Source organism: Podarcis raffonei, chromosome 8 (genome assembly GCF_027172205.1).
Source record: "Podarcis raffonei isolate rPodRaf1 chromosome 8, rPodRaf1.pri, whole genome shotgun sequence".
NCBI classification, from domain to species: domain Eukaryota; kingdom Metazoa; phylum Chordata; class Lepidosauria; order Squamata; family Lacertidae; genus Podarcis; species Podarcis raffonei.
Genome location: NC_070609.1, coordinates 66,184,805 through 66,211,096, shown reverse-complemented (window position 1 = coordinate 66,211,096; position 26,292 = coordinate 66,184,805). Strand labels below are relative to the sequence as shown.

The following is a 26,292-nucleotide window of genomic DNA, read 5'->3' as shown; positions in this document are numbered from 1 at the left end:
GCGCGTGCGCAAGAGTTCCCACGGAGGTCCCGAGCGTTCAACCTCTTTTCCCACCATGCACCGCGGCGGCACTACCAGCGCCCCACCTCCCGTCCTTTACCTCCTTTTCTCCCGCCCGTCTGTCAAGGGAGGCGGGCCTTCGCCGCGCCGGAAGTGAGCGCTCGCTGCGCCATCTCTATGGTAACGGCGGCCAGAGGCGGGGCCGCCGAGCCGGAAGTTGGGACCGGGGAGACAGGAGCCTAAGGTGGGTATTTGCGAGCGCCCTTCCTGCCCACTCCGCCCCACAGAGGCGCCCCCTTCTCTCCTCCCACCCGGCGGCGGCGGCGGCTGTCCTAAGTAGCCACGTGACTTGGGGGTTTGAGCGGGAGGGATGACTCTCTAGCCCTCCCAGGCCCTTCTCTCTGGTATGGAGGACTAAAGGTGTGGGGATAATGGGGGGGGGGAGACGAAACCGTGGGGAGGGTCCTATCTGGGGCGGGGGCAGAGTCGAGTGTCGTGGCGGGGGACTGCGGGAAGTGCATAATGGGGGGCAGGAGAGAAGGGGCTTAGCCCTGGTGCGATATTGCGTGGTGACAGTTGCAGGGCGGGGGGGGGGGGAGGTTCCCCTCTTGGAGGGCAGAGGCCTGTGGAGGGGGGGGACATACCTATCTTGCATATGTCCTTTTCGAAACTGCCTCCTGCTGAATTCCTGTCCAAGCTTTTCTCTGAGGAGCTTAAGCTAAGGCGGCATTCGTGGTTGTAGTGGTTAAGCGCTCTAGACTCGTAATCTGGGGAACCGGGTTCGCGTCTCCGCTCCTCCACATGCAGCTGCTGGGTGACCTTGGGCTAGTCACACTTCTCTGAAGTCTCTCAGCCCCACTCACCTCACAGAGTGTTTGTTGTGGGGGAGGAAGGGAAAGGAGAATGTTAGCCGCTTTGAGACCCCTTCGGGTAGTGATAAAGCGGGATATCAAATCCAAACTCTTCTTCTTCTTCTCCTCCTCCTCCTCCTCCCTGACTTGAGTGGGGATTTGGACCTGGGTTGTCCCAGGTCTCCCCTCAACACTCTTTAACCATTTAAGTGTGATGGGGGTGCATCTGCCTTATGTGTGGGGTGGGGGTGGGAGCTTGCTGTGTTTAGATCCTTGGTGAGGACTGTCCAACCATGATCATTAACGGAAACCTCCGCTCTCACCCTAATTTTATTATTTCTGTTGATGTACTTTGGGGAGGCTAACAGCCTAGTTGACGAAGCGCGCACACAGTTATAAAACCCAATACAAATGCTTTATGCAGTTATTTCAGTTTTACAGAGCTATGAGTTATAGCCATGGAATACAATATGCCGTTATGAAGTGGGCAAAAATACAAATGGTCATGAGTAGCAGGAGTTCTGCAAGTCGGGATTCTCACTGAGGGCAAACGAAAGGGGATGGGACTCTCTCTTCCGCGTCCTGCTTGCATGTGGGAAGCTGCCCTGTTCCCATTCTGCATTGGTTTATGTACCATAACTCAGTCTTGCCTACGCCAGTGTTTTTCAACCTTAGGTTGCCAAATGTCGTTGGACTGCATCACCCCTGATCGTTGGCTAAGCTGGCCTAGGATAATGGGAGTTGTAGTCCAACCTAGCCTAGCCTGGTGAATAAACCTGGACCTTTCTCCACACAAAACATGTTCAGCCGATGCTCCTAACACATGTAAGAAGTTCCCTTTCAATGTACCAGATCACTGGGACATCTCACTCAGTGTTAGCTACATGCTGATGGAGAGTTGCTTTGCAAAGTTTCAGAAAGGGGTCTTCTCCATGCTCCCATCACACATACACACATCCCTATTGATTGAACCTGGGATCTTTTGCATGTAAATATTATTCTTCTGAGCTACAACTCTTATGTATTTTGTTATTAACCATGATCAGGAGGGAACCTCCTCTGAGTATTAGATGCTGTTAGTGACAGCAACAAGGGAAGGCTCTGCTTGTGAGCTTTCCAGAGGTAACTGGCTGGCCTGGAAATAGAAGTCTGGATGAGTACCTACCATTATAGTTTAATGGAATGGAGCAGGGATGCTTCTTAGGACTGGGTGCTGAGGGCTGTTTGCACAAGAAAACAGTTGCCTTCATGGGATTTTTTGTGAGACTTGTAGAACCTGCTGGAAGTCAGAATGCGGGATTTCGTTGGTTTCTGCATGAAAAGAATGTTCTACTGATACTCGTACTGTTTTCTGTTTCCAGTGTATTCTGTAGCATAAAGTACCAAAACTATATCCAGACTTTTGAAACTTGTTTGGTGGTGTGGATGTTCCAAGAAAAAAACTGGAAATGTTTCCTATCTAGATGAGAGTATTTTCTGATGCCCTACAGAGTAATCTAGTTTAGCATGTTTATTTTTAGGGATTTTTTGGGGGTGGAAAAATGAAGGCCAGTGTTTATTGCTGGCATCTCAAAATGTGAAAACCCCTGCCCCAATTTGAAAAGATTATTTTCTCATACATCTATATATTTGAGTAGGAATAATAACTTCAATGCAATTTCTTGTATTTGATGACTAGTCCATAAAATCTTATGCTGTATAAAATTTGTTAGTCTATGCCACAAGATTCTTTGCTATTTTTGCTGCAACATAGCTGCCACTCTATAAATCTCTTCTATGTTACACTAGCCAAACATCATTCTTCATTGGGTTTGGGATGAATGTTTTGCCATTTCGTCTCCTGCCTGTAGTCCTTGGCTTTATGTATATGTGGGGAGTGAAATCTGTTTTAGGATCATTCTTAGAGGCAAGTCTCATTGAGTTCAGTAGGAATCATTCTGGGTAAATGTGCATAGGATTGACACTTTAGCCTTCAGGTGAAATAAGTTTTTTTCAGTGTTGTCATTTTCCTATAAAGTTTTGAACTGAAACATTTTCCAGTGTCCTGAATTAATTAGGATAAGATTTGGCATATTTTACTTACATTAAGTAAACAAAAATAATACACATGCCATATTCATTTTTCACACCATGTCCCCAAATATTTGTGTTTTCTTGGTGGGGAGAAGAAATTAGCAAAGCACATTTTTAATGTGGTTTTATATGTTCAAACAAATTCAGAGCTTGGGTTGGATATTATTATTAGTGGACTGTTTGTCACTGTTTTAAGGCATGGCAACTCCTAACTTCCTTTACATTAGTTACATTTTAAGGAGACATTGGAAATAGTTAATGCACTCCTTTTAGCAAAAGAAGTGAGAGGCTATTTATGTATGCTTCCTAGGAATGGTCACCTGAAAAATGTTAATTACAACTTTTGAAAGTGCCTGGTTTGATTGGTGTTGGCTGAGTTCACAAGCAGCCTTAAAATTATGACTTACCAATCATGGATTTGTTCAGCCTAAATAAATCACAACCCTAGCTTTAGATATAATGCAAAGCTACTCCTTTCTTGGTTTATTGATCTGCTCGTGCCAAGGGAGAAGCAAAAGGGAAGCAGTTGGGCTGAGTGTGCTGGCACATAGTATGAACACATTATGGTTTATTCAGCTAAAAATCTTGGCTTACTGTTATGTGCAAATGCAGTCATTGTGTCCATTCATGTATCATTCATTATAACTGGTTTGATGAAGATGCATTTCCAGAAATGGAAGTTCATCCATAGTGAAATAAAATGGTGGAAAATATTCTGACTTCTGATGCCACCAGTAACATTGCTCCCCTTAGTTACTGTTATGTATTCACCCCCTTCCCCCTCAGTTTTCTTGACTGAGGACCATTTAAGCTCCATCCAGGTGTCTGCTTGGCAGTCCAGTCTTGCAGGTCACATGTAGCTTTGGGAAAGGGATGACCCCTGTGCTCAAAGTGAGAGAAGAAAGGGATTTGGGTGGTTAGGCCAGACTCAGGTATGCCCCCTTGAAAAGAAGCAGGATGGTAATCATCATCATCATCATAAATTATTTATACCTCGGACAGGACCGGGCTCAGGGCAGCTAACATCAAAATATAAAATACATTAAAAATGTAAAGTCAACCACTCAATTAAAATATAGCTTAAAATCAGATTAAGGTCAAAATAAAATCTGATGGCAACCCACGAATTATAACTATAGGGGTTGGGGACATTAAGTGCTCACCAGGCCCAACTGTTTGTGCTGGTCTTATATGGGCTGGTCGGAGGATTTAGGGAGGCCACTTACATGCAGAGTCTTATAAAAGGATCTTATGAAAGGAGGATCTTATAAAAGGAGGGGGGTCAGACTGGGCCCTGACGAAAGGCATGGCGGAACAGCTTCGTTTTGCAGGACCTGCGGAAAGATGTCAAATCCTGTAGAGCCCTGATCTCTTGTGGCAGAGTGTTCCACCAGGCTGGGGCCAGGGCCTGGTATCCAGCCCCACCCCACTTCAGTGGCTGGGATGGCCTCAGTCCCTCCAAATCTCTGTGTGGAGGGTCAAAATGAGTTTTAAAAGAGGAAGTGGTCGTGTTGTCATCAGAGTTCTCTGAAAGGCTGTGGGAATTGTAGGAGACTAGAATGGAATCAAAGTTTCAGGGCCGCAATGGAGGTGAAAGGGAAGGTGGTGACCATTGCAGAAAGAAGCAGCCAGGCCTAAGACTTGGGACCTTGAAACACCTGTATTGCAACTTTCCAATTTCTCATCCTAGATTTTCTCCCTTTGAAATCTCTCCTGTACAGGTTGCCTGCAGGGGAAAAAATGGAACTGAAACGGCTAAGTGTCTCCCTGGTTGTGGTTTTGTTCCTCGTCCTGGTCCTGCAGATCTTGTCTGCTGTCGATTTTGATCCATATCGGATCCTTGGAATCAGCAGGACAGCTAGTCAGGCGGACATTAAAAAGGCCTATAAGAAGCTTGCCCGGGAATGGTGAGTGATTCATGAAATGGAGATGGAATCACAGTGTATCATGCTTAGCTGCTGTGCTGAAAAACCACCCGCCTCCTCCTTAAAGGCCTGCCAGCCTTTCTTATCATGTTGTGCACAGCTGTAGGCAGCATGAAAAACGAGTGTTAGTTGGGGTAAAGAACCCAACCAGAGCCCAGAGGTCCATAGATGTTGACTTACTAGCGAGCCATTATTTTGGGTTGCTGCCAGTCCTCCACCTTCTGGCATGCACAGAGGGCTTGGAAGAACATCAGGGTTATCCCTCATTTGTGCAGGGTATGGAGGAGTTAAGAAACAGTAGGAGTCCTGCTGTTTCTTCCCTGCTGAAGAGCTTCAGCTGAAATTAGACCTTCTGGGTGTCCTGCTTGCCAGATAGCTGGATGCACTTGCCCCTGCTGAGCTGCTAAATTTGTGGTTGCCTGCCCAAGCCCTAAGGACAGAAGCAGCTCTGTGCTGTTGGTAAAAAGGGAGCCAGCAAATCAAGGTGCCTCAAGGAGGAATACTAGGGAAAGTACTAGGGACGCGGGTGGCGCTGTGGTCTAAACCACAGTCTCTTGGGCTTGTTGATTGGAAGGTCCGCGTGATGGGGTGAGCTCCTGCTGCTCTGTCCCAGCTTCTGCCAACCTAGCTGTTCAAAAACATACCAGTGCAAGCAGATAAATAGGTACCGCTGTGGCGGGAAGGTAAATGGCATTTCTGTGCGCTCTGGCACTCGTCACAGTGTTCCATTGTGCTAGAAGTGGTTTAGTCATGTTGGCCACATGACCTGGAAAAGCTGTCTGTGGACAAACACCAGCATCTTCGGCCTGAAGCGAAGCGAGATGAGCACTGCACCTCATAGTCGCCTTTGACTGGACTTAATTGCCCAGGGGTCCTTTAACTTTACCTACCTTACTAGGAAAAGTATGTGCTGGAGGTCAAATACAGGGAGGCCTAGGTAGCAGTCTGTTGACTTTGTCTTTGCATATGAAATGTTTGCGCCTTAATTAGTGCCAATTCTCTCTTCGCATCAGGAATCGACCCCCTGTAGTAAATCTGTTGAAACATCAAACAGATTAAGCCTTAGTGACATATTCTTTAATTAGTGTCAGTTCTGCCTGCACAGTGCCAGGGTTGAACTAAACCCAACAGCCTTGTGATCAAACTGCTCATGGTCTTGTTTTCTTTCCATTCCAGGCATCCTGACAAAAATAAGGACCCAGGAGCAGAAGATAAGTTCATACAAATTAGCAAGGCTTATGAGGTATCAGGCACACTTTTCTAACTTTGTGTTTTCATATTTGAGTATTTAAGGCTTCTGTTTTAAATGCAGCCTTTACTGTAAGGATGGGCAGTCCTGCCTCTTCCCTTCCCTGGTTCTGGTGTTCTAATTTAATACCTGCTGCAGTTTTGCCCTGGCATGCCACACATGTAAATCCATAAATGTTACAGTGCCCAAAGTGATCACACTTGAGAGTAAAATCTTACTGAGTTTCAATCAATCGTTTTATTTTTGTACATAATTGCAAAAGATACATAATTAGCAAAAGTAGTCATACACATTAATTAAAACACCAAAAAGTACACATTGAGCAATTTCCACTTAAATTGTAAAAAGATAGAAAGTAAAGATACAAAAATTTAATATCAGTAACAGCAGCAACCCCCACCTCCAACAAAACTCCCTAAACAGTACCCCAGCCCAAGAGTCTGTTCAGCAGCCTCGGCTTTCGTAGCTGGAGTCAGTCAGGGCCCCGGCCTCCCAGGCCAGGTGGAAAAAAGCCTGCAGGGCAGGGAGCAGGTCTTCCAGAACTCACAGGCAAGGTGGTTTAACAGGACTTGCTTCCTAGTTAACTGGGTATAATCATGGTCTAAGGGGCAAATTAGATGACTTAACAAGAGATAAGAACAAAGGAAGATAGCTACCATGGCAATATCCATTGATAGTCCCATCGTCCTTGGGTTTGTCTTGCCTAGGGGTAGCCAACATGGTGCCCTCCATATGTTGGACTACACCTGCCATCATCCCTGGCTGGGGTTGATGGGAATCGAACTTCAACAACTGAACATTGGCTAATTATAGTCCAATCCCCTTTTAAATCATCTTGTGGCAATGGGTTCCATGAGTTAGTTACATCTTGTGTGAAGAACTGCTTTCTCTTGTCTGTCTTGAATCAGCTGGCAATCAACTTATTGGGTGATACTTAAGTTTTAGTATTATGAGGGGGTGTTCTAGCCCAGCTTTCCCAACCTTGGTGCTTTCCGGATGTTTTGTACTACAACTTCCATAATCCTGACCAGTGGCCATGCTAGCTGGGGCTGATGGGAGTTGTAGTCCAAACTATCAGGAGAGCACCATTTAGATAATGGGCCTGTTTTAGTGGTGGTGGAATTTAGCCATCTGGATAAAGTTCACCACCACCAAAACAGATGTACTTTTGCAGATTGAAAAAAAGAAAAAAACCCCACGAAACTAGGATTAGTGTGGAAATACGGTAACTAGGATTAATATGGAGATCCTGGCATGGAATTTTCATCTTGTAATGTCTTTTGAAAAGTAGTGTTTAAAATGTTATTATCACAGCAATGATATTCCTCCAAGGAACTCAAGTTGGCGTACATGGTTTTCTCTCACCTCATGTTATCCTCACAACAACCCTGTGAGGTAGGTAGGTTAGGTAGGTGAGTGACTGGCCCACGGTCACCCAGTGAGCTTCATGGCCAAGTGTGGATTTGAACCCTGGTCTCTCTCAGGTCCTAGTCCAAACACTAACCACTATACCACACTACCTGTTCTATTTACATAAGGCTATCCAAGTACATTGGGTTGGATCCAGGCTGATTTGGTTGAATTTAGACCCTGTTGAAATAGGCAGGATGCAGTCATGACTTGTTGCAGAGGTTTCATTGGGACGCTTATTCAGTTAACTTAACCTGGACCCAGCCCATCGCTCCTTACTGTTTCACAAAGCATAAACCGGTAACATACACTTAAGAGCGTTGGTGTTTGTCCCAAACAGATCCTGTCCAATGAGGAAAAGAGATTAAATTTTGACCGCTATGGCGATGTGGGGGAGAACCAGGGCTACCCCCATCAGCAACAGTCCCAGCACCGCCCGTTCCACCACTTCCACGAGAGCTTTTATTTCGACGAATCCTTTTTCCACTTCCCGTTCAACTCGGACCGCCGCGACTCCTCCGACGAGAAGTACTTGCTGCACTTCTCACACTACATCAACGAGATTCTGCCCGACAGTTTCAGAAAACCCTACCTCATCAAGATCACGTCGGACTGGTGCTTTAGCTGCATCCACATTGAGCCCGTGTGGAAGGAGGTGGTCCAGGAACTTGAAGGGCTGGGTAAGAAGAGAAACGTGTTTGGATTTGCATCACCTGCATTTGGGGCAGAAAAATGCATGATTCTACCCTCTCCCTGGCCAGTTTGAAGCCAGTTTGCTCACTAGAAGATGCACAGATGTAGGGTTTAGCTAAACTCCAAAGGGCAAGCCCCGCACACCCTCTTGAGACACATAAACCAAGTTTACACCATACATTTAAAGCACTGTGATGCTCATTTAAACAGCCACCCCACCCCCCAAAAAATCCTGGTAGCTCTAATTTGTTAACGATGCTGAGAGTTGTTAGGAGGCCCCTGTTCTGATCTTGAGAGATACCATTCCTAAAATTCCCTGAAATCAACGGACCTGATTTTGTCCTGTCCATGAATTTCAGTGGGACTTTCTACTGGATTCAACCCAGGGTTCTTGGTTTACTTGTAAGGTTGTGGTGGAACAGAGGTGGCCTCATAGGGTGCTGAGTCAGGCAATTGAGGGCTTTGCAGGACATCACCATCCATTTGTATTTGGCCTGAGTTTTTCTTTCAGAGTCTGGCTGCGTCTTCCCTGGGCTGCAGCTGCAGTAATTCAAAAGCAGTGTGCTCTGAGAGGGCCACTCCAATGTGCCTTGTGAAATAAATGAATTGAGTTACAAAAGGCTATTGTGGAGCTAGTGTGCTCACTCACGGAAGAGGTTTCCCGCTGCAGGGCTGCATGACTCCCTGTTCTGGCCTTGCCTGCTTCCAGTCATCCTGTACTGAGGATTGTTAGTTCCTCCCTCTCTCTCTCTCTCTCTCTCTCTCTCTCTCTCTCTCTCTCTCTCTCTGCATTGGGGTGACTGGATTGTTCCATCACTCCCAGTTCAGTGACAAAACAAAACAAATCCTGCCCAGAGAAGAGGCTTTATGAAACATCACTACTCTGGGGCATGCATCTAACTTCCTTGCATTACATATTCCATTAATATAAACAGTGTGGGTTGTATTTGGCTAAGTCCTACTCAGATTAGACTTGCTGAAATTAATAAAACCTAACTTGGTCAGGTCCATTTCATATCACCTGCACAACTGATTTTCTTCTTCACTTTTTCTGGAATGCTCACTGTAAAAGCAAAACTTTTCAGGGGCAAAAGTGTGCCTTGGCTCATGGAAGATTGAGTAAACGCTGCCCTGGTTGCTGCATCAAGCCTCTTCATCAAGCCCAGTTCTGTTGGAGCCTGAGGCTTGCCAAGGAAGGAGGGAATGCCTAGTCACTGGTCCTAGCCAAGCAGAGAGTATGCAGGACCTTGGACAGCTCCAGGGAGCCCTGCTATGGTGTTAGAGCCGTGTTTCCCAAAGAGGGTGACATCACACAATTTTTGTTCTTTTTGAAGAAGTTCTTTTGGAACCCATTTGGGCCATAAGCCACCATTTCTTCTCCTTTGAGGTCTCCTCTTCATATTCTTACATTTGAACAGGAATACCTACCTGTTTTGAACCTGTATAATGTAGTTACCCAGAGCCTCTTTGAAGGTGCGCTTCCAGCACCAGTCAGCAGGTTGGCACAGAAAGCGCATCTTCAGAGGAAGTTGATTTGACTGCCAGCCACCTTGCCTGCCAGACCTCCTTTGAACTTTGACACGTGTCAATCGCCTGCTGTCATCAGGTGACTGATAGGTGGGTGGTCCTTCCCACCTGTCAAATGGCCCACAGGGGGACTTGGACCCGGTCCCCCACCTCTGCTTTCACACAGATCTCAGTCTTCTTCATAGGAAGCTGCCTTCCATTGAGATTGGCTATTGGTTCATCTAGTTTGGTGCGTTGACTGGCAGCAGTTCAGCAGAGTTGAAGATGTTAGGAACTGGACCTTTTTTATGCAGTATTTATGCTCTACCACTGATCTACAACCCTTCCGTTTCTGTTTCTGCTGCTGCAGAGAATGCACTAGCAGTTAATCCCTGTCCCTTGAGGCTCCTAGATGCTACAGTAAACATGTGATCACAGACTTCCGATGTTTTAGATTCCCTGAAGTTGTTAGAGACCATAGGAGAGAAGATTAATTCTTCTTTATGGTATCCTTCCTTCCCTCATGCAGGAGTGGGGATTGGCGTTGTTCATGCTGGCTATGAGAGGCGCTTGGCACATCACCTAGGAGCACACAGTACGCCATCCATCCTGGGACTTATCAATGGGAAAATTACCTTTTTCCACAATGCAGTTGTTCGGGAGAATCTGCGGCAGTTTGTGGAAAGCCTACTTCCCGGTAACCTTGTTGAGAAGGTGATTATTGCCTCCTGACTTATCTTAAGCTCCTCTTTGCTATTTTCTGTTTTTGTTTTCATTAGCATTTTATTAGAGACTTTGTAATCCCCCCCCCCAAGATATGTGCCACCTAACCTCTTTCCCAACGCTCTCAGATCTTCTGTGGATATTTGGGGGTCTCTTGTGGATTTCAGAATTACTCTGTTCTCTATACAGTTGGGGGGGGGCTACATAATAGCCAGAACAGGGCAATGGGTATTGATGATTCAGTCTCATAGGATCCTGGGTTTAAAGCGAGTTGTTGCCAAGTCTAGAAATCCCATCCTTTGGTTAACAAAGCTCCTGTAGCAACTGATCACCCATTGGCCATGTTTGTACAGAATGCAAAAGCCAGGATCAGTTCAGGATCAACCTCGCAGATAAGCAGAGTTACCGTGGCTTGTTTTGCCTAAGGTTGGCTTTGTTTTTCTAGCCACTCCTGCTAGGCACCTCTGTAGCTGAACAACCATCTGGATCAGGGTGCTGGAGCAAACCAGTATAAAGTCAAAGTCATGGGTTTTGAGGTAACAAGGAACCATGGTTGATGCAAGCCAAGTTTCTTAAGCCAGCTTCAATCCATGATTTTATATTGTGGTTTGCTGGTCACAGGCTAACCATAGTTAACTGGCTGAATAGGTTTCGATGTATAAACAAACCACAGTTGAGTTCAGTAAACCATGGCTTTACAATACTGTTGTGTCTTTCTGTGCTGCATTTAGTTGGCACTAACATCAGGAGGCCCATGTATCTCCTGCCACAGTATTCCCCAAATGGTGCCCTCCAGATATTTTGGATTACTCAGCCCCAGCCAATACAGCCATTGGGAGCTCCAGTCCAAAACATGAGGATGACACCAGATGGGGAGAGGCTGTCCTAGCATACCATGTCAGTTGGCCCTTAGATGCAAGTTTGCAACTTACCCTTTTAAAAAAATATGAATCTGAAGCAGCATTCAGTGTTTGATGACTGAGACTGATCATTTCTGTTTTACATTGAAGATTACAGATAAAAACTACGTCAGATTCCTGTCGAACTGGAAGAAAGAGAACAAACCCCATGTGCTTCTCTTTGATCACATGCCCCTCGTCCCTCTGTTATACAAGGTAAAGGCTCTGCTCTGTACCTGGTTTTTGCCGCTTAGTAAGAAATGGGGCAGGGGAGGGGAGGTCCTCTGGCTTCCTTTGTTGGTGCGTATCTGTATTAAGATGTACCAAAAGGAACAGAGTCATGGCACCGTAAAAACAATAAGCTTACTTTGGCATAAGCCATCCTTTTCCACTTGGTGCCCTCCAGGTGTCTTGGATTACAACTCCCATCAGCCCCAGCCAGGACAGCTGGGGGAGGCTGGCAATAGGTTTGTGGACCATTTTATCAGATGCCTCCTTTCTGCGGACCTGGAAGTGCCTGGATCCTCTGAAACAGCCTTCCAGGGGCTCAGTATTTTGCAGTGGTGTCCAGCAGTGGCATACCATGGGTTGCTGGCGACCAGAGCGGGGCAAGTGTTGCCCCCCCCCCCCAGTGGACTGGGCAGCTGGAGTGGAGGTGCATTCTGGGGGGCATGTGCGGAGCCCGCAAGGCACTTGGTTTCTGGTGCTGATGGTGGCGGTTGTTGCATGCCTTCTTGGCTTGGCAGCTCCATCACCTTCTGGCATGGCCACCTTCACCAACCACAAGGAGAAGGAGGTGCCACCCCAGCCCTGAAGGCCTGGCCTGGGCACGGCTTTGCAACAGAAGCTCAGCCACGCAGCCTCGATGAGGGAGCCTGTCATGGGGGCTCCTGGTTGCACCCCTCAGAATTACACCCAGGGCCACTGCCCCCCCACCGCCGGCCACCTCCACACTACACCACTGGAGTAAGGGACCACAGAACAGAGGTAGAGCACATTATATGGATTCCAGAGGCCACAGGGCTCAATCTCCAGCTGTCAAAGTAGACAGTACTGGACTAGACGGACAGTAGAAGGCAGCTGCATATGCTTGGTTATTGCCGCTGTCAAAGAGACCCTGCCCTAGTGTCACTGGGGGCTAAGAAGTCCAGAGGAGGAAATTGTGAAAGCTTTGGAACGAACATAAGAACATAAGACAAGACTACTGAATGACTGGCCCATCCAGTCCAGCGTCCTGTTCTCACCCTGGCCAACCAGATGCCTGTGGGAAACCCGCAAACAGGACCTGATCACAAGAGCACTCTTAAATCCTCACCCCACCCCACCCTGTGGTTTCCAGCAGGGCTTGGCAAATCCCTTCCTCTGCCATCAGTCCCTGTTCTATATTCTTTTCTGTGCAGAACTGCATGCACACAACTAGCAGGCACATCTCCTTGTCATTCGCTTCCTTGAATGTGGGTATGGCTGTAGCTCAATGGTGAAGGCCCCAACTTTAATCCCTGGCATCTCCAGACACTGGAGAGCCACTGCCAGTCAGTGTAGACAGTACTGAGCTAGATAGACCAATGGCCTTCACTCAGTAGAAGGCAGCTTTCTATGTTCCTGTGTAACAGTAGAGTGAAGATAGAGTGGGTTCCTGTCTATGTGTTGCACGTAATGTACCATGTAGCCCAACTGCATCCACCTCCCCTTTCTTTCCAGCTGACGGCGTTTGCTTACAGAGATTACCTGTCCTTTGGATATGTGTACGTTGGGCTCCGAGGTACAGAAGAGCTGTCCAGCCAGTATAACATCAACGTCTACACGCCCACCATGATGGTGTTCAAAGAGCACGTCGATAAGCCTGCTGATGTCATCCAGGTACGGTATGGCAGCCGCCACACAGTGGCGTAGCGTGGGGGGTGCAGGGGGGGCCGGCCGCACCGGGCGCAACATCTGGGGTTAGGGCAAATCCACGGGTTAGGGGGCACAAATCCACGGGTTAGGGGGCGCAAATTACTTGCCTTGCCCCGGGTGCCGACAACCCACGCTACGCCACTGCCGCCATGCAAGGCTGCTTATGCGAGAACTCTGGCCCTAACAGGCAGGTGGCCAACGCTCAGCCTAACTTGTTTCTACGGTGTTGATAAGGATGCTTCAGATAGCTCCATCAGTCTCCATGACAACTTACAACGTCTTGTAAGCAAAGCACAGATCCTTACCTTAAAGAAGTTGCAATCCAAATCTAGACTGTTGGGGACCTGCAACAAAAGTTTGCAGTGCAGATGGATCCAGTGTTAGTCCTACTCATAGTAGACCCACTGAAATTAATGAACATGACTAACTTGGGTTCTTTAATTTCAGTGGGTATACTCTTGTGTAGGACTAAGACTAGATACAACCCACTCTGTTTAGGACTGCAGACTTTACTTAACTAGGGCTGCAATCCTTACCTGGTTACATAGGAGTAAGCACCATTGAATTCAGTAGTACCTCTGAGCAGACATGATTAGGATTACGCTGTTTAGTCATTAAACAATTCTGAAATAAAATTAATCAGGAAGTTCATATTTAAGGGCATTCTGGCTCCCTGCCCCCAGCCAGTTTGGCCAGGGTGTGTTTTTGTGTGACAAAGAATGATGGGGCTCATCTTTTAAATATATATATATTCTTTCTAGCAACACATAAGTAGTTTTTGTGTTATTGTGAGTTTATCTGGCAGTTCCTGTCACATCTCAAAAGGGCGTATACCTTGATGGTGGTATGTAATCTGCTGATGTATTTTGGTAACCTGCAAATGTATTTAAAAGGCACATGAACCATCAGCTGAAAATTCTGTGGTTGGTTGATAGCTTGGGGGTTGTTGTTTTCCAGGCCCGAGGCATGAAGAAACAGCTTATTGATGACTTCCTGTCTCAGAACAAGTTCCTCATGGCATCTAGGCTCACCAGCCAGAAGCTTTTTCAGGAGTTGTGTCCTGCGAAAAAGTCTCACAGGCAGCGCAAGTAAGGCTCATGGTGGTAGTGATGCTCCTCCATAGTGTGTTTGGTTTTGTAGGGGTTATTTGGGGACTTTCAAGTCCCTTCTCAGAATGGGATACAGAGAGCTGCTGGAGAATCTAGGCCTAAAAGAATTTGCAGCTGGAAAAGCAGAACTCTGCCGCTGTAGATGCATTTCCTTAACCAGTTTCAAGTATTTTTGGGGTTGCACAATAAAATTGTTGGGCAGGTTTTGTAAGGTAAGGAGAGTTCAGAGTGACTTGACTTCCCTACCTGTTTTATGGAATCCTCCCCCCGCCCTTTTGATCGTTCTGCAGTGAAGGTATTTGGGGTTTTTTTGCAGGAGGTGGGATGGTAGGAATTTAATAAGAGAAATTAACTTTCATTCTCTTTCTTCCATAAACAATTCTTTATATGAGCAGAGTCCAGATTGTCCCAGTAACGTGCAGGAACTAAGAACTGCAATTTACAAATCTCTGTCCTCACGTGACCTCCAATGAAGCAAGCCTTGCTCAGGCTGAATGCTGAAAGAGAGCAGAGTGCTGATGCTGTTTCAGCAACTGTCAAAATTGGACTGGGCTTATACAGAAGCAGCAGGGTCTTTTTCTGATTGTACCTCTTCAGTTAAAGAGTTCAGCCCATTCCAGCAGTCTTACTCAGGCCACCCAGGGAAGAATCTGGTTGTACTGGGTCTTCTGTGATGAAGTTCTTGTAAGTCAGAGAATGGCAATGTGATATCCTTAGGCCAGAGGGGCACAGGTACCATGGGCTCACTTTGCGGACCTGATTCTGGGTGTGGCCCTGTGTGCAAATCCCCTTCTGACTCAGGAGTCCTCAACTTCAGCACCTGAAGAAAGACGATCTGACTCAAGGGTCATGATAATGTTGCCATTCCTCTACCAAGCCAGTAAAGCCTACAGAGGGTCCCCCACCTCTTTTCCATAGTGCATTCCTGTGCAGCCTTTGTGCAGCTCAGAGCAGCTCACAAAAGTAAAAATACTCCAATAGTTAGCAAAAAAGATGTGTGAAAACAGCATCTGTCGAACAGCTACAAAAAGCACACAACCTTAAGCTTAACGTGCCAGGGGCGGTGCCTGATCAGAAGAACACAGCTAGCGCAGGGGTTGATAAAAGGGGAAAGGTGATCTCAAAAGAGAGAGGGGTCCCCAAGGCTTTAGAAACCAGGTTGGGCTCAGAAACATACTTGCCAGGGTGATGGATACAGCCTGGGCTGAACATATGCAGGCCAGGTTCTCACTAGCACAGGCTTCTGAGTTGTCTTCAGACCAGCATCCTGCAGAGGGCAGTGCAGTCCTCAAACCTCAAGGTTAGCATGGCTCAGCTGCGTGCAAAGTGTTTACAGAAAAAGAAGTCCCACTGCAGAGTCCCATCACATGGAGCATCCCCACAGGCAATCTACGAGATTCATTGCTCCCCAAGGCCATGGGCTGCCTGAATCCACCCAGTGCTTCCCCCCCCCCCACACATTGCTCCAAGGCCTTCTCTTCTCTCAAGAGTTCTTGGACTTTATCATAGTAGCTAGCCTTTGACAGAGGGGCTTGTCCTGGCCTCTTCCAGCATGGGCAAAGTAAAATTGCCTTGCAGATTCTCTTTGCTGAAGCCAGGAGCTTGCTTCAAATCTCAGGGGGAGGGGAGCATATTTTCTGTTGAGGGCCACATTCCCTTGGTGGGTAATCTGACAGGGGCCACTGGCTGGCAGTAGCCGGAACCAGAACTAAAAGTGGGTGAGGCTTCTATTCTTTCTCTCTGACCCTTTTCCTATCTCTGTGTTGCCTGGGAAAGGACAGGTTTCTCTTGCCAGAGGCCTGAACTGATGGCTTGCAGAGAACTTTCAAAATTAGGCTGAGGGCTGCAGACTAGTAAAGGTAAAGGGACCCCTGACCATTAGGTCCAGTCGTGGCCGACTCTGGGGTTGCGGCGCTCATCTCGCTTTATTGGCCGAGGGAGCCGGCGTACAGATTCCGGGTCATGTGGCCAAGCATGACAAAACCGCTTCTGGTGAACCAGAGCCGTACACGGAAACGCCGTTTACCTTCCCGCCGGAGCAGTACCTATTTATCTACTTGCACTTTGACGTGCTTTTGAAATGCTAGGTTGGCAGGAGCAGGGACTGAGCAACGGGAGCTCAACCCGTTGCGGGGATCTGAACCGCCGACCTTCTGATCGGCAAGTCCTAGGCTCTGTGGCTTAACCCACAGCGGCACCCATGTCCCATCTGCAGACTACCCGTTCCTAAAGCGGAAAGGGTTGGAGTCCAAGTTTCCTTGGTTCTGGCTGCATAGTGTTCTGGTCCCAGCCAAGTGACTTGGGAAGGAGTTTGAGCCAGTGTGGTGTAGTGGTTAAGAGCGGTAGTCTCGTAATCTGGGGAACCGGGTTCACTTCCCCGCTCCTCCACATGCAGCTGCTGGGTGACCTTGGGCTAGTCACATTTCTCTGAAGTCTCTCAGCCCCACTCACCTCACAGAGTGTTTGTTGTGGGGGAGGAAGGGAAAGGAGAATGTTAGCCGCTTTGAGACTCCTTCGGGTAGTGATAAAGCAGGATATCAAATCCAAACTCTTTTTCTTCTTCCCTGTGAACAGTTGCTGTTTCTTTGGGTGTGTGGGTTTGCGGGTGTTTGCCTTCAGTATTGTCAACTAGTCCTATTACGTTTCTGAGAGGGCAGTAATTATCTCTTCCCTTGTGATGTTCTAGGTACTGTGTGGTCTTGATTACCGGCGAGGGCGATAAATACACTGTGAGCTATGAAGCCTTTCTGGCTTTTGCTCTGGCCAACACGAAGGACACCCTGAGGTTTGTGCACATCTACAGCAACTACCAGCCGCAGTTTGGGCACACTTTGCTGATGGACGACGAAAGATTCCACGGGAAGTCAGCTGTGAGTGTCCTGCCTGTGTCCTCCAGCCCAGCTGCGTCTTGCTGGCTCTTTCTAATTCACTGCAAAACGTTCCTTTAGTCCCATGTTTCCTGGGTCAGTTAGCAGCACTTCAGGGAAACATTGTAAGAGAGCTTTATAAAAAAATAATGATTTGAAATGTCAAAAAATTGAACTGAAAACATAAAAAATGGGTTGAGATGAATCATAAAACCCTAATTTCACTGCCTTTTCTGCAGGCTGGATCCACCCAATATGAAGGTTCTTTTTGGCCTAGCCAAAATGTCCTCGCAAGCCAAACAGGGAGACTTGGTAGGCCTAAGTAGGCCAGCGGCCTAGAGATTCTCCTCCTACCCCCCCCCCCCCCCATTTTCTTGTGGAAGCATTTTCTTGTAGAAGGCCAGGATGGGAACATAAAGTGTGGGGGGTGGGGGTGGTTACAGGGCTGTGAAAAATAGGGATTAAGTCCATGCATGATTTTGCCACTGCCCGTTCAGGCAGAGAAACCAAGTGGGTGAGGCAATGAATCTCCAACTGCAGGTGATGGCAGAAGGCCAGGTAACTCCCACCTGGATGTAATGGGCCAAAGACACCACTTCTTTATCTGTGCTGTGGGGCAAAGATATTGGTGTTTCGCAACTTTGACCTGTTGCAGGATCTTAGCCAGACCCAGTTGAATGTAGCAGAGCATACACAGACTTCCAGGAGCGATCAGTTGCAGGAAGGAAGGAGGAAGCAGGAACAAGACGCTGCTACTAGTAACTTGGTTACTTAGAGGTGTTTATTATTTACAGCAGACTCACAAGTTACTATATACAAGAACAGAAACGGATCTTAAACTAGCTCTCTTAACAAACTCCAAACGACTCTCAGAACACCACACTGACCAACACACTACCCAGTCAGGGAAGGTCATGAGTCACCATGCCTGTGTGGAGACCTTAACCAATAGTAGAGCTATATCCAAGGTCCCATATCTCTAGGCAGAATAACTCCCTCTGCTCAGTCTTCTTGGCCTTCAGCCAACTCTTAATTGCTTTGTGTGAAGCTGCACATAGGCAAAATCCCAACAAAAGATTTCCTGTTGCCTGGAGCTTCAGGCTTGGGGCTCTGGGCTCAAGTGAAGCCCTAAACCTGCTCCTTCGCTCCTGGCTAGGCACACTCTTGGAAGCCACGGCTGGTTTTTCTAAAGCTGTATTGAAAACTCCCCCACACCAACTTGTGGTTTAACCCTCTGCTTCTCGCCCAGGTGGTCATCTTGGAGAGGCGCAACAATGCTGGGCGAGTAGTCTACAAAGCCCTCGACGAACCCTGGAGCGGCAGTGAAGAGGACAACTTCATTCTTCTGGACCTCCTGGATCAGCTGAGGACAGACCCAGGCATTCTCTCTTCTGATACCATCCTGCCAGACTTAAACGATGAACTTGCTCCTGTAAGCATTGTGGGCGTTTAACAGGATACAAGCGTGTGTATGTGTGTGTGTGTTTGAGGGTGATGGGATCTCGATGCAAAAAGCCTTCAATTCTCTACATCGAGATGAGTAAATAGACTCACAGCCCGGTGCTAATACATTTCCTTGGACATAGCTGCGCATGCTTTAGGCTGCTATCCTCTGCACTTACCTGGGAGTAAATCCCATTGGATGCATTGGGGGTTGCTGCATTCATTTAAATGCCGGAATAATGAACAGAAGCTGTAGCTGATGGATCGGAATCACCCTTTCCCCTCTGCTCTTTTGGTGTGATCACAGGTTTTCTTCCTCCGATGGATCTATTCCGCCATCGACTATATATCAGACAGCTGGGACAGCCTCTTTCACAGCAACTGGTATGGATTCTGCATTAATAGCAGCCTTTCTTTGATTCGCATTTTTGGAGTGTCAGAAACCGGGGGTGGCCTTCTAACGTTTAGGCATGTTGTGCTGATTCCTATGAAGATGGCTCAGTGGCTACTAACCCAAATGGCTGTGTTCCGCCTCCACATTCAGAGACAATAATGCTTCAGAATACCAGTTTCTGAAAACCACAGGAGGGGAAGAATTGCTCCTGTGCTCGGGTCCTGATTGCCAGTTTCCTACCAGTATCTGGATGGGAACAGGATGCTGGACTCGATGGGGCAGTGGCCTGATCTGGCAGGGCAGGTAGAGCAGGTACTTGTTTAGAGAGGAAGGGAGCAGGTCTGAGAGCCAGCCGGGAGCCTAGGCAGCTGGCGGGGGGAGGGACAGCGAATATCAGGATCCAGTGGCTCTTCAGGGTCACTGGCAGTGAGGAGATCTGCTGCAGGGAGAGGGGACTTCCAGGTTGAACCCAGACAGGTTCTCTTCTGATTCCTTCCGTTTGCACATTCTGGATCTTCTTGCATTTACCACAATCCCCTATGATAAAGTGTAAAATTTGCATGGAATTAGAAGTGCTCAAGGCAAAAGTTAAGACTGTCAAAGCGGTTTGAGCCAGTTTTGGGTGGGCCGCTAGTCAGCGCTTTGGGTGGAGACATTCTGCTTCTTGACCACCAGGAGTTGCTCTCCCTCTCCTGAGCCATTAGTAGACCATTGTGTTTGTATTATTATTATTATTATTATTATTATTATTATTATTATTATTGCTGCTGCTGCTGCTGCCACCTAATATTAATAGTGATTTCCCCCCCTGCAAATATATTTGATGCAGGCTATAAAGCATGCCTGAATGTGCAAAACAGTGTAATAACAATTCGAACCTTTGTAACAAAATTCCTCTCAGACCTTGGGCCGTTGAGGGAGCACAGTACTTCCTAAGGGGCACAAGGGTGAGGGAACTGGAGAGGACAGCAATGATCGACAGAAGGAAGCCAATTCTCGTATTGGTTCCATTTTCACCTCTCCCGGGAGGCAGCCCATTCAGAGGTGGGGGAAGAAGGCACAGGCTGCAGATTTGGTTTGACACCGGCCCTCATTGGCGATCCTCTTTTGCAGGAGAGAAATGATGCCCCTCTTATCGCTGATATTCTCAGCCCTCTTCATCCTTTTTGGGACTGTTATTGTTCAGGCTTTCAGGTAAGCAGCCGTATGTAGTAGGTAGGTAGGTATTTTTTGACCTTTGTATCCCTTCACGGCCTAGGACCCTCGTACCTACGGGACCGCCTCTCCCGATATGCCCCACGGAGGACCTTAAGGTCCATAAACAGCAACACTCTAGAGGTCCCGGGCCCTAAGGAAGTTAGATTAACCTCAACCAGAGCCAGGGCCTTCTCAACACTGGCTCCGGTCTGGTGGAACGCTTTGTCTCATGAGACCAGGGCCCTCCGGGATCTGATTTCTTTCCACAGGGCCTGTAAGACAGAGTTGTTCCACCTGGCCTTTGGCTTAGAATCAGTTTGATTCCCTCCTCCTCTTTCCTTTTCCTTTCTCCTCCTGTGAAGAGGCTGCATCCTAATGTTTTAATGTTGTATTTTAATATTGTTTTTTAAGTTGTATTTTAATCAACATGTTTTTATTATTGGTTGTTAGCCGCCCTGAGCCCAGTCTTGGCTGGGGAGGGCGGGGTATAAATAAAAATTATTATTATTACTTAACCACATCAAGGGCTGGCTGGCTGGCCCGCTCATGATGCAGGCTGAGGCAGCCACCTCAGGTGGCAGAACCCCAAGAGGCGGCACCCCTGCGCGCATCCCGGCACCTCTGCCAATGGCAGAGAAGTGGCAGTGGCTTCTAGCGAGATCTTGATGGAATCTGTTGCCGCTTCACGGGTGCCACCTGCAACCCATGTAAGGGAGACTTTGGCAACAGGGGAACACCTTCCCATTTTGTCTCAGACGGCAAAACGGGATGGGCTGTCCCTCACCACATCTTTCAGGCAGTTCACAAACTGAAGACGATAAAATACAATCATTCAACCGATGGAGGCACCAACTGAGCTTCTCTAGGGACAGCTTTTCAAAACCAGGGCGCCAACATTGGCAAGACCCCATTCTCTTCTCTGTTTTCCCCTTCGTTTTGTAATCTCACCACCCCCACCTCCCCCATTCCTAGCTTTATTGATTTTTAATGTTTATTAACTTCATTGGGTCTCCTCTTAGTAGTACCAGCATTGGATAAAACCCAAGCTCTGTAGGTGGTTTACATAAAATAATAGGAAATCTTTAATAAAAACTAATTTTTTAAAAATAGTATAAACAGTATAAATAGTATAAAATTATCAGGATATAGATAAAATCAAGGGGTTTTAAAGCAAATACTCACAGTAAATGGAAAATGGGAATAACGGTGTTTCCACGCACTGCTCTGGTTTGCCAGAATCGGCTTAGTCATGCTGGCCACATGACCCGGAAGCTGTACAGTGGCTCCCTCGGCCAATAAAGCGAGATGAGCGCCGCAACCCCAGAGTCGGCCACGACTGGACCTAATGGTCAGGGGTCCCTATACCTTTTTAGACACACAATAGTCACACTGCAGATGAATTGATCTGACCCTGTCCGTGATCCCCCAGCCTCTTCCCCGCCTGAAAGCGCAACTTGCTGTTTTTCAGCGACTCGAGCGACGAGAGAGATTCGCCTCCCGCCAAGAAGGATGAAAACCCTCCGAAGGGCGAGAAGAACGACACAAGTTTCACCAAAGATAACAGGTTTCTCCTTAGTTCAGCCTTCACCGGCCTGGAGTCCTCCAGGTGTACAGGACAACAACTCCCATCAACCCCAGCCAAGACAGCCAGTGGCCAGGGATGGTGGGATCTGTAGTCCAGATCTATCCGCAGGGCACCAGGTTGGCAAGCGCTTCCGTAGCTTAGCACTCTGCTTTCCTGGGGTTGGCCTTTGCGTCTCCTGGGCCAGAGGCAGTGGCCAGGGGTCTAGAAGCGTAGCCTTCACTAGAGGTGGCAGAGATGGACTCTTGGGCCTTGTTTGCCCCTTGCCGGCAGCCAATTTCTGACCTGGGCTGCCTGTTCGACTGGGGCAACGACTCTGTCCCAGGCCCTGCTGAAACGCAAACCTTTGCTTGCCTTCCACCGCAGCATGAGTGGACTTTGGCTCAGTGACGGAGCATCTGTTCTGCCTGCAGCAGCTCTCCAGCTCAGTTCCCAGCAAGCTCTTCTCTGAAACCCTGGAGAACTGCAGCCAGCCAGTGTGACGTGATCTGCAGCAGCTTCCTTAGGCTTCGGTTGTCTCAGAGGAGACATCTGAAGGGGGTTTGGGAGGCTTGTTGGGCTGAGAAGGTCGGGCAGATATGATGAGAGCGAATGAGGATGGAAGAAAGCAGAGAACCTTCTACCTGGCTTGTCCAGGGGAAAGTGGCTGAAAGTGCATGTGCAGCTGAAACTGGGGAAAGGCTGCAAGCTCTCTGGGGTGGAGCATCTGCTTTGTATAGAATTGTAGAGTAGGAAGGGGGCCTAAGGGTCATCTAGTCCAATCTCCTGCAGTGCTGGAATATTTTTGCCCAATGTGGGGCTCGAACTCACAACCCCGAGATTAGGAGTCTCATGCTCAACTGACTGAGCCATGCCAGCATGCAGAAGGTTCAGTCAGACAGGTTCAATCAGAGATGACAGTAGCAAACTACATGGACCCAAACGGTCCACCTTCATAGAAGGCAGCTTCCTCCAAGACAGCCTTTTCCACAGTGCCTTTTCTCAAGGCTGTAGAGCTCTGTGGACATATAGATGCTAAAGTTCTGCTGCTTCCCCTTGCTTCCTGCTGAGCCTCTTCTCTCTCTCCCCTTCCCCCACAGGATCCCCAAGAAGGGCTTCGTCGAAGTGACCGAGCTGACAGATATCACCTACACAAGCAACCTGGTGCGCCTGAGGCCTGGGCACATGAACGTGGTCCTGATCCTTTCCAACCCCACCAAGACGCCTCTCCTGCAGAAGTTTGCCCTGGAGGTCTACACTTTCACTGGGTGAGTGTGGGACACAGTCACTGGCCAGAGTTATGTTGGAGGTATGTCATGCCGTGGGAGAAAAAAAAGGGCATTTTCAGCCTTCCAGAGTCTAAATGGAAGAGCAGGACGCTTATTTCATTCGTGATGATTAGCCCGTTTACAGTCTTGAGTCACTCTTGCAACAGCATGGTGAAGTTGGTCACCTTTTGTGCCCATTCTGTAGATGGGAAGCTTGAGGCTGCAAAACGGTAGTTGGGCTGTGCTGAAATGGGGCTTAAAATCACCTCCTCATCCTGGTCCTCTCCATTTTTATCCCTTGGGTCTTTCCTCTGACTTTTATATCTTCCTCGCTTCAGATATGTGGGGAGGACTTGACCCTATATCCACCTCTGACTTGGATAGGAATCCCTTGCAGTTGTGTGGTTGTGGCGCCAATTTCAAATGGGAGGATGTCTCATTCCCCTGTGCCAGACATGCTGCTGGCTTGCAGGTCATAAGTAGATCCAGGAAATGGGTATTTCTCAAGGGGCTACTGGCTGATGGGCTAAGTGCCATTGTGGCCTTGATTGGGGTTCAGCAGGGCCCGAACGAATTTGAATTGCTTGAGGTGGTGGGGTGGGGTAGAGGACAGATCACTTTAATCTGCTTTGAGTCCTGAGAAGCTCCCCCTTCCCTGGAACCAGTGAGCCTACCCTGGCAGGCAGGGTCACATAACCAGCTCTTGAGTCTCCAGCCCAGACCCTTCCCTCTCCAACTTTGATCAAGGCAGTTGCTTTAGCTCAAGAATGTGGCTAACCATTTTTGGCCCACGTGCCATATTCACCCCAGCCAGCCTCAAGCAGTGTGTGTGGCCACTCCACACTAGGGGCATCCCAACCTCTCCACTTTAATTTTTCTCTTTTTTCCCACCACCAAAATTATGGGGGCCGGAAAGCTTGGTTTGGAGGGCCAGAGCCAGGGGATTAGATGCTCCCCCCCCCCCAGCTCTTCTGTTGTTTTTCAGCTTCTAAGCTTTCAGTGGTACCTTGGGTTAAAGACACTTCAGGTTACAGACTCCGCTAACCCAGAAATAGTACCTCGGGTTAAGAACTTTGCTTCAGGATGAGAACAGAAATTGTGCAGTGGCAGCACGGTGGCAGCGGGAGGCCCCATTAGCTAAAGTGGTACCTCAAGTTAAGAACAGTTTCAGGTTAAGAACGGACCTCTGGAACAAATTAAGTTCTTAACCCAAGGTACCACAGTCCTGGGTTCTGATCGGGATGCTAGAAGTAACCCCTTTTATCTATCTGCCACGAATGCTTCAGCTGAGATTCCTGCATTGCGGTGGGCTGGGCTTGGGGGGTCGCTTCCAACTCTGCAATGCTATAATCCCCTCCCGCATCCCTTTTCCAGGAGCAACTGCCTCCACTTCTCCTTCCTGAACCTGGACAAGCATCGGGAGTGGCTGGAGTACATCCTGGAGTTTGCGCAAGACGCCGCCCCCATCCCCAACCAGTACGACAAGCACTTCCTGGAGCGCGACTACACGGGCTACGTCCTGGCCCTGAACGGGCACAAGAAATACTTCTGCCTCTTCAAGCCTCGCAAGTCGGAGGAGGACGGGGATGCCCCGGGGATGCCCTGTGATGAATCTGACCTGGGGGAGGTCCGTGGGAAGTCTTCCTCTTGCAGCCCGGGGGCGAGGTCGGTGAAAAACAAACTCAACAAGCTCTCCCTGTGGATGGAGCGTTTGTTGGAAGGGTCCCTGCAAAGGTTTTATATTCCCTTGTGGCCTGCGCTAGACTGAAAAAACAACAGCAGCGGCATAAAATTTTGAAAAAGGAAAAAAAGAGTTTTTTCGAAAGAGAATCTCTATCTCAGCAGAGACGTTGAAAGAGGACAACTGCAAGCATCTCTCTTTCTGGAGTGTCGGAATAGATGGTAGCTTTTTAGATGAATCCTCCTAGGCCCAATGAGTTAGAAACATCCTTCCCGCGCCTTTGACCTAGGAGCGATCGTGGCGGCGAATGCACTGGCGCCTGCTCTTCGTACCAAATGGTTTGAATGCTTGGAAGCCGTACAATCGAAACTGGTTCACAGTCGGTGCCCCTGTCCCCCACCCCACCCCCCGCTGTCCCAGCCTGCTCCAGTTCCGCCTCTGGGTTTTTCTCCAAAGTCGATGAAAGCCTCCCCCCACGCAGTCTACAGAGAGCTGTAATCATCCCTACCTGTTGGTTTCCCACACATGCCCCGTTATCCTTTTTATGTACCAAATAGCTGACAGGGCAGGATGTGTATAAGGGCGGGGGGGGGGGGAGGTACTAGCAACCCACTTGCATGCCCCCCTCCAGCCCTGGGTGCAATATAATCCAACAGGTAGAGTTGACCAGCTCAGCCTTCAGCAGGGCAGGGAGTGGCCAGCTGAGCCGCAAACACTGTACGAGAAGCAATGAGCCATTTAAAAAATGTATGTCCCTTTCGATGCCTTCCTGCTTGCTGTCTGGTTTGTCCTCTTCTCCGAAAGACTTGTAGTTTTACAGCCATACTCTCAGAACCACATCCATAGAGCTACGGACTGCTGCTAGCCAATAGCTGTGTGTGTATGTGTGTATGTTTGTGGAAGGCAGCAACTCCTGCTTGTGAGTCGTTCCCTGGACATCCCTTTCCCTCTCACCCTGAAACAGCAACAATACATCTGTAGGACAGTAACTGAGCGAAATTGCCTCTCTCAACATGGCCTCTCCCAGGATAAGGTTAGGATTCAAATGCCAAACTAGTGAAATTCCCGGGTGTCTGTTCCATGGCAATGTGATTTCTTTCTTTCTTGCCTTCCTCGTAGGGCAGGGCACCCTTGCCACCCTTTTCTGAAGCAGGTCTCCAGCGGCCTGTTTGTTTACAAAGGGGCCCGGCTGCCCGGCTGCTTCCCCTCCTGCCGCCTCTCAGAATGTGCCGCTCACCTTGATCTGGTTGACTTTTTCCTTGGAGCCATAGGAGTGGTCACATTTTTAAACTGCTGATTGCTTTCTAATTTAAATTTAAGCCCAAGGGTTGCATCTAATTCCAGTCCTACTCAGGGGACACAGGCGCATCAAAGTTGATGCACATAATTATAACTTAGGTCCATTGACTCTAGGGGGTCTGCTCCAAGTAGCGCTTAGTTGGATGCAACCCTGCGACACGACGCACCGCGGGCCATGCGTCTTGGATGGGTTCGTGGGGCGTATATTTGGAAGCTTCCCATGCAAAAACAAAAAGAAATGAGCCGCT

The 26,292-nt window shown here is 48.3% G+C and overlaps 1 protein-coding gene across 2 annotated transcripts; it reads left to right on the top strand.

The window, feature by feature from the left end:
* Positions 1-143: 143 nt before the first annotated feature.
* DNAJC16 (DnaJ heat shock protein family (Hsp40) member C16) lies at positions 144-25,208 on the top strand. 2 transcript variants are annotated; one of them, XM_053400512.1, is made up of 15 exons: positions 144-244; positions 4,646-4,831; positions 6,026-6,092; positions 7,849-8,188; positions 10,237-10,421; positions 11,441-11,545; positions 13,031-13,189; positions 14,183-14,313; positions 17,021-17,204; positions 18,451-18,633; positions 18,952-19,028; positions 20,152-20,232; positions 21,704-21,799; positions 22,897-23,064; positions 24,439-25,208. In XM_053400512.1, the coding sequence occupies exons 2-15, from the start codon at positions 4,665-4,667 to the stop codon at positions 24,830-24,832; spliced, it is 2,337 nt and encodes a 778-aa protein (XP_053256487.1). In that variant the 5' UTR covers positions 144-244; positions 4,646-4,664; the 3' UTR covers positions 24,833-25,208. The 2 variants fall into 2 exon arrangements, with proteins under 2 accessions (XP_053256487.1, XP_053256488.1); XM_053400513.1 differs by lacking the exon at positions 144-244 and adding an exon at positions 251-404.
* The last annotated feature ends 1,084 nt before the right edge of the window (positions 25,209-26,292 follow it).

Excerpts from the sequence above, each read along its gene's own strand:
- DNAJC16 (XM_053400512.1), top strand. The coding sequence starts at position 4,665 with ATGGAACTGAAACGGCTAAGTGTCTCCCTGGTTGTGGTTTTGTTCCTC. Across the intron at positions 10,422-11,440 it reads CCGGTAACCTTGTTGAGAAG|ATTACAGATAAAAACTACGT; the intron begins GTGATTATTGCC and ends TTTACATTGAAG. Across the intron at positions 11,546-13,030 it reads TCGTCCCTCTGTTATACAAG|CTGACGGCGTTTGCTTACAG; the intron begins GTAAAGGCTCTG and ends CTTTCTTTCCAG.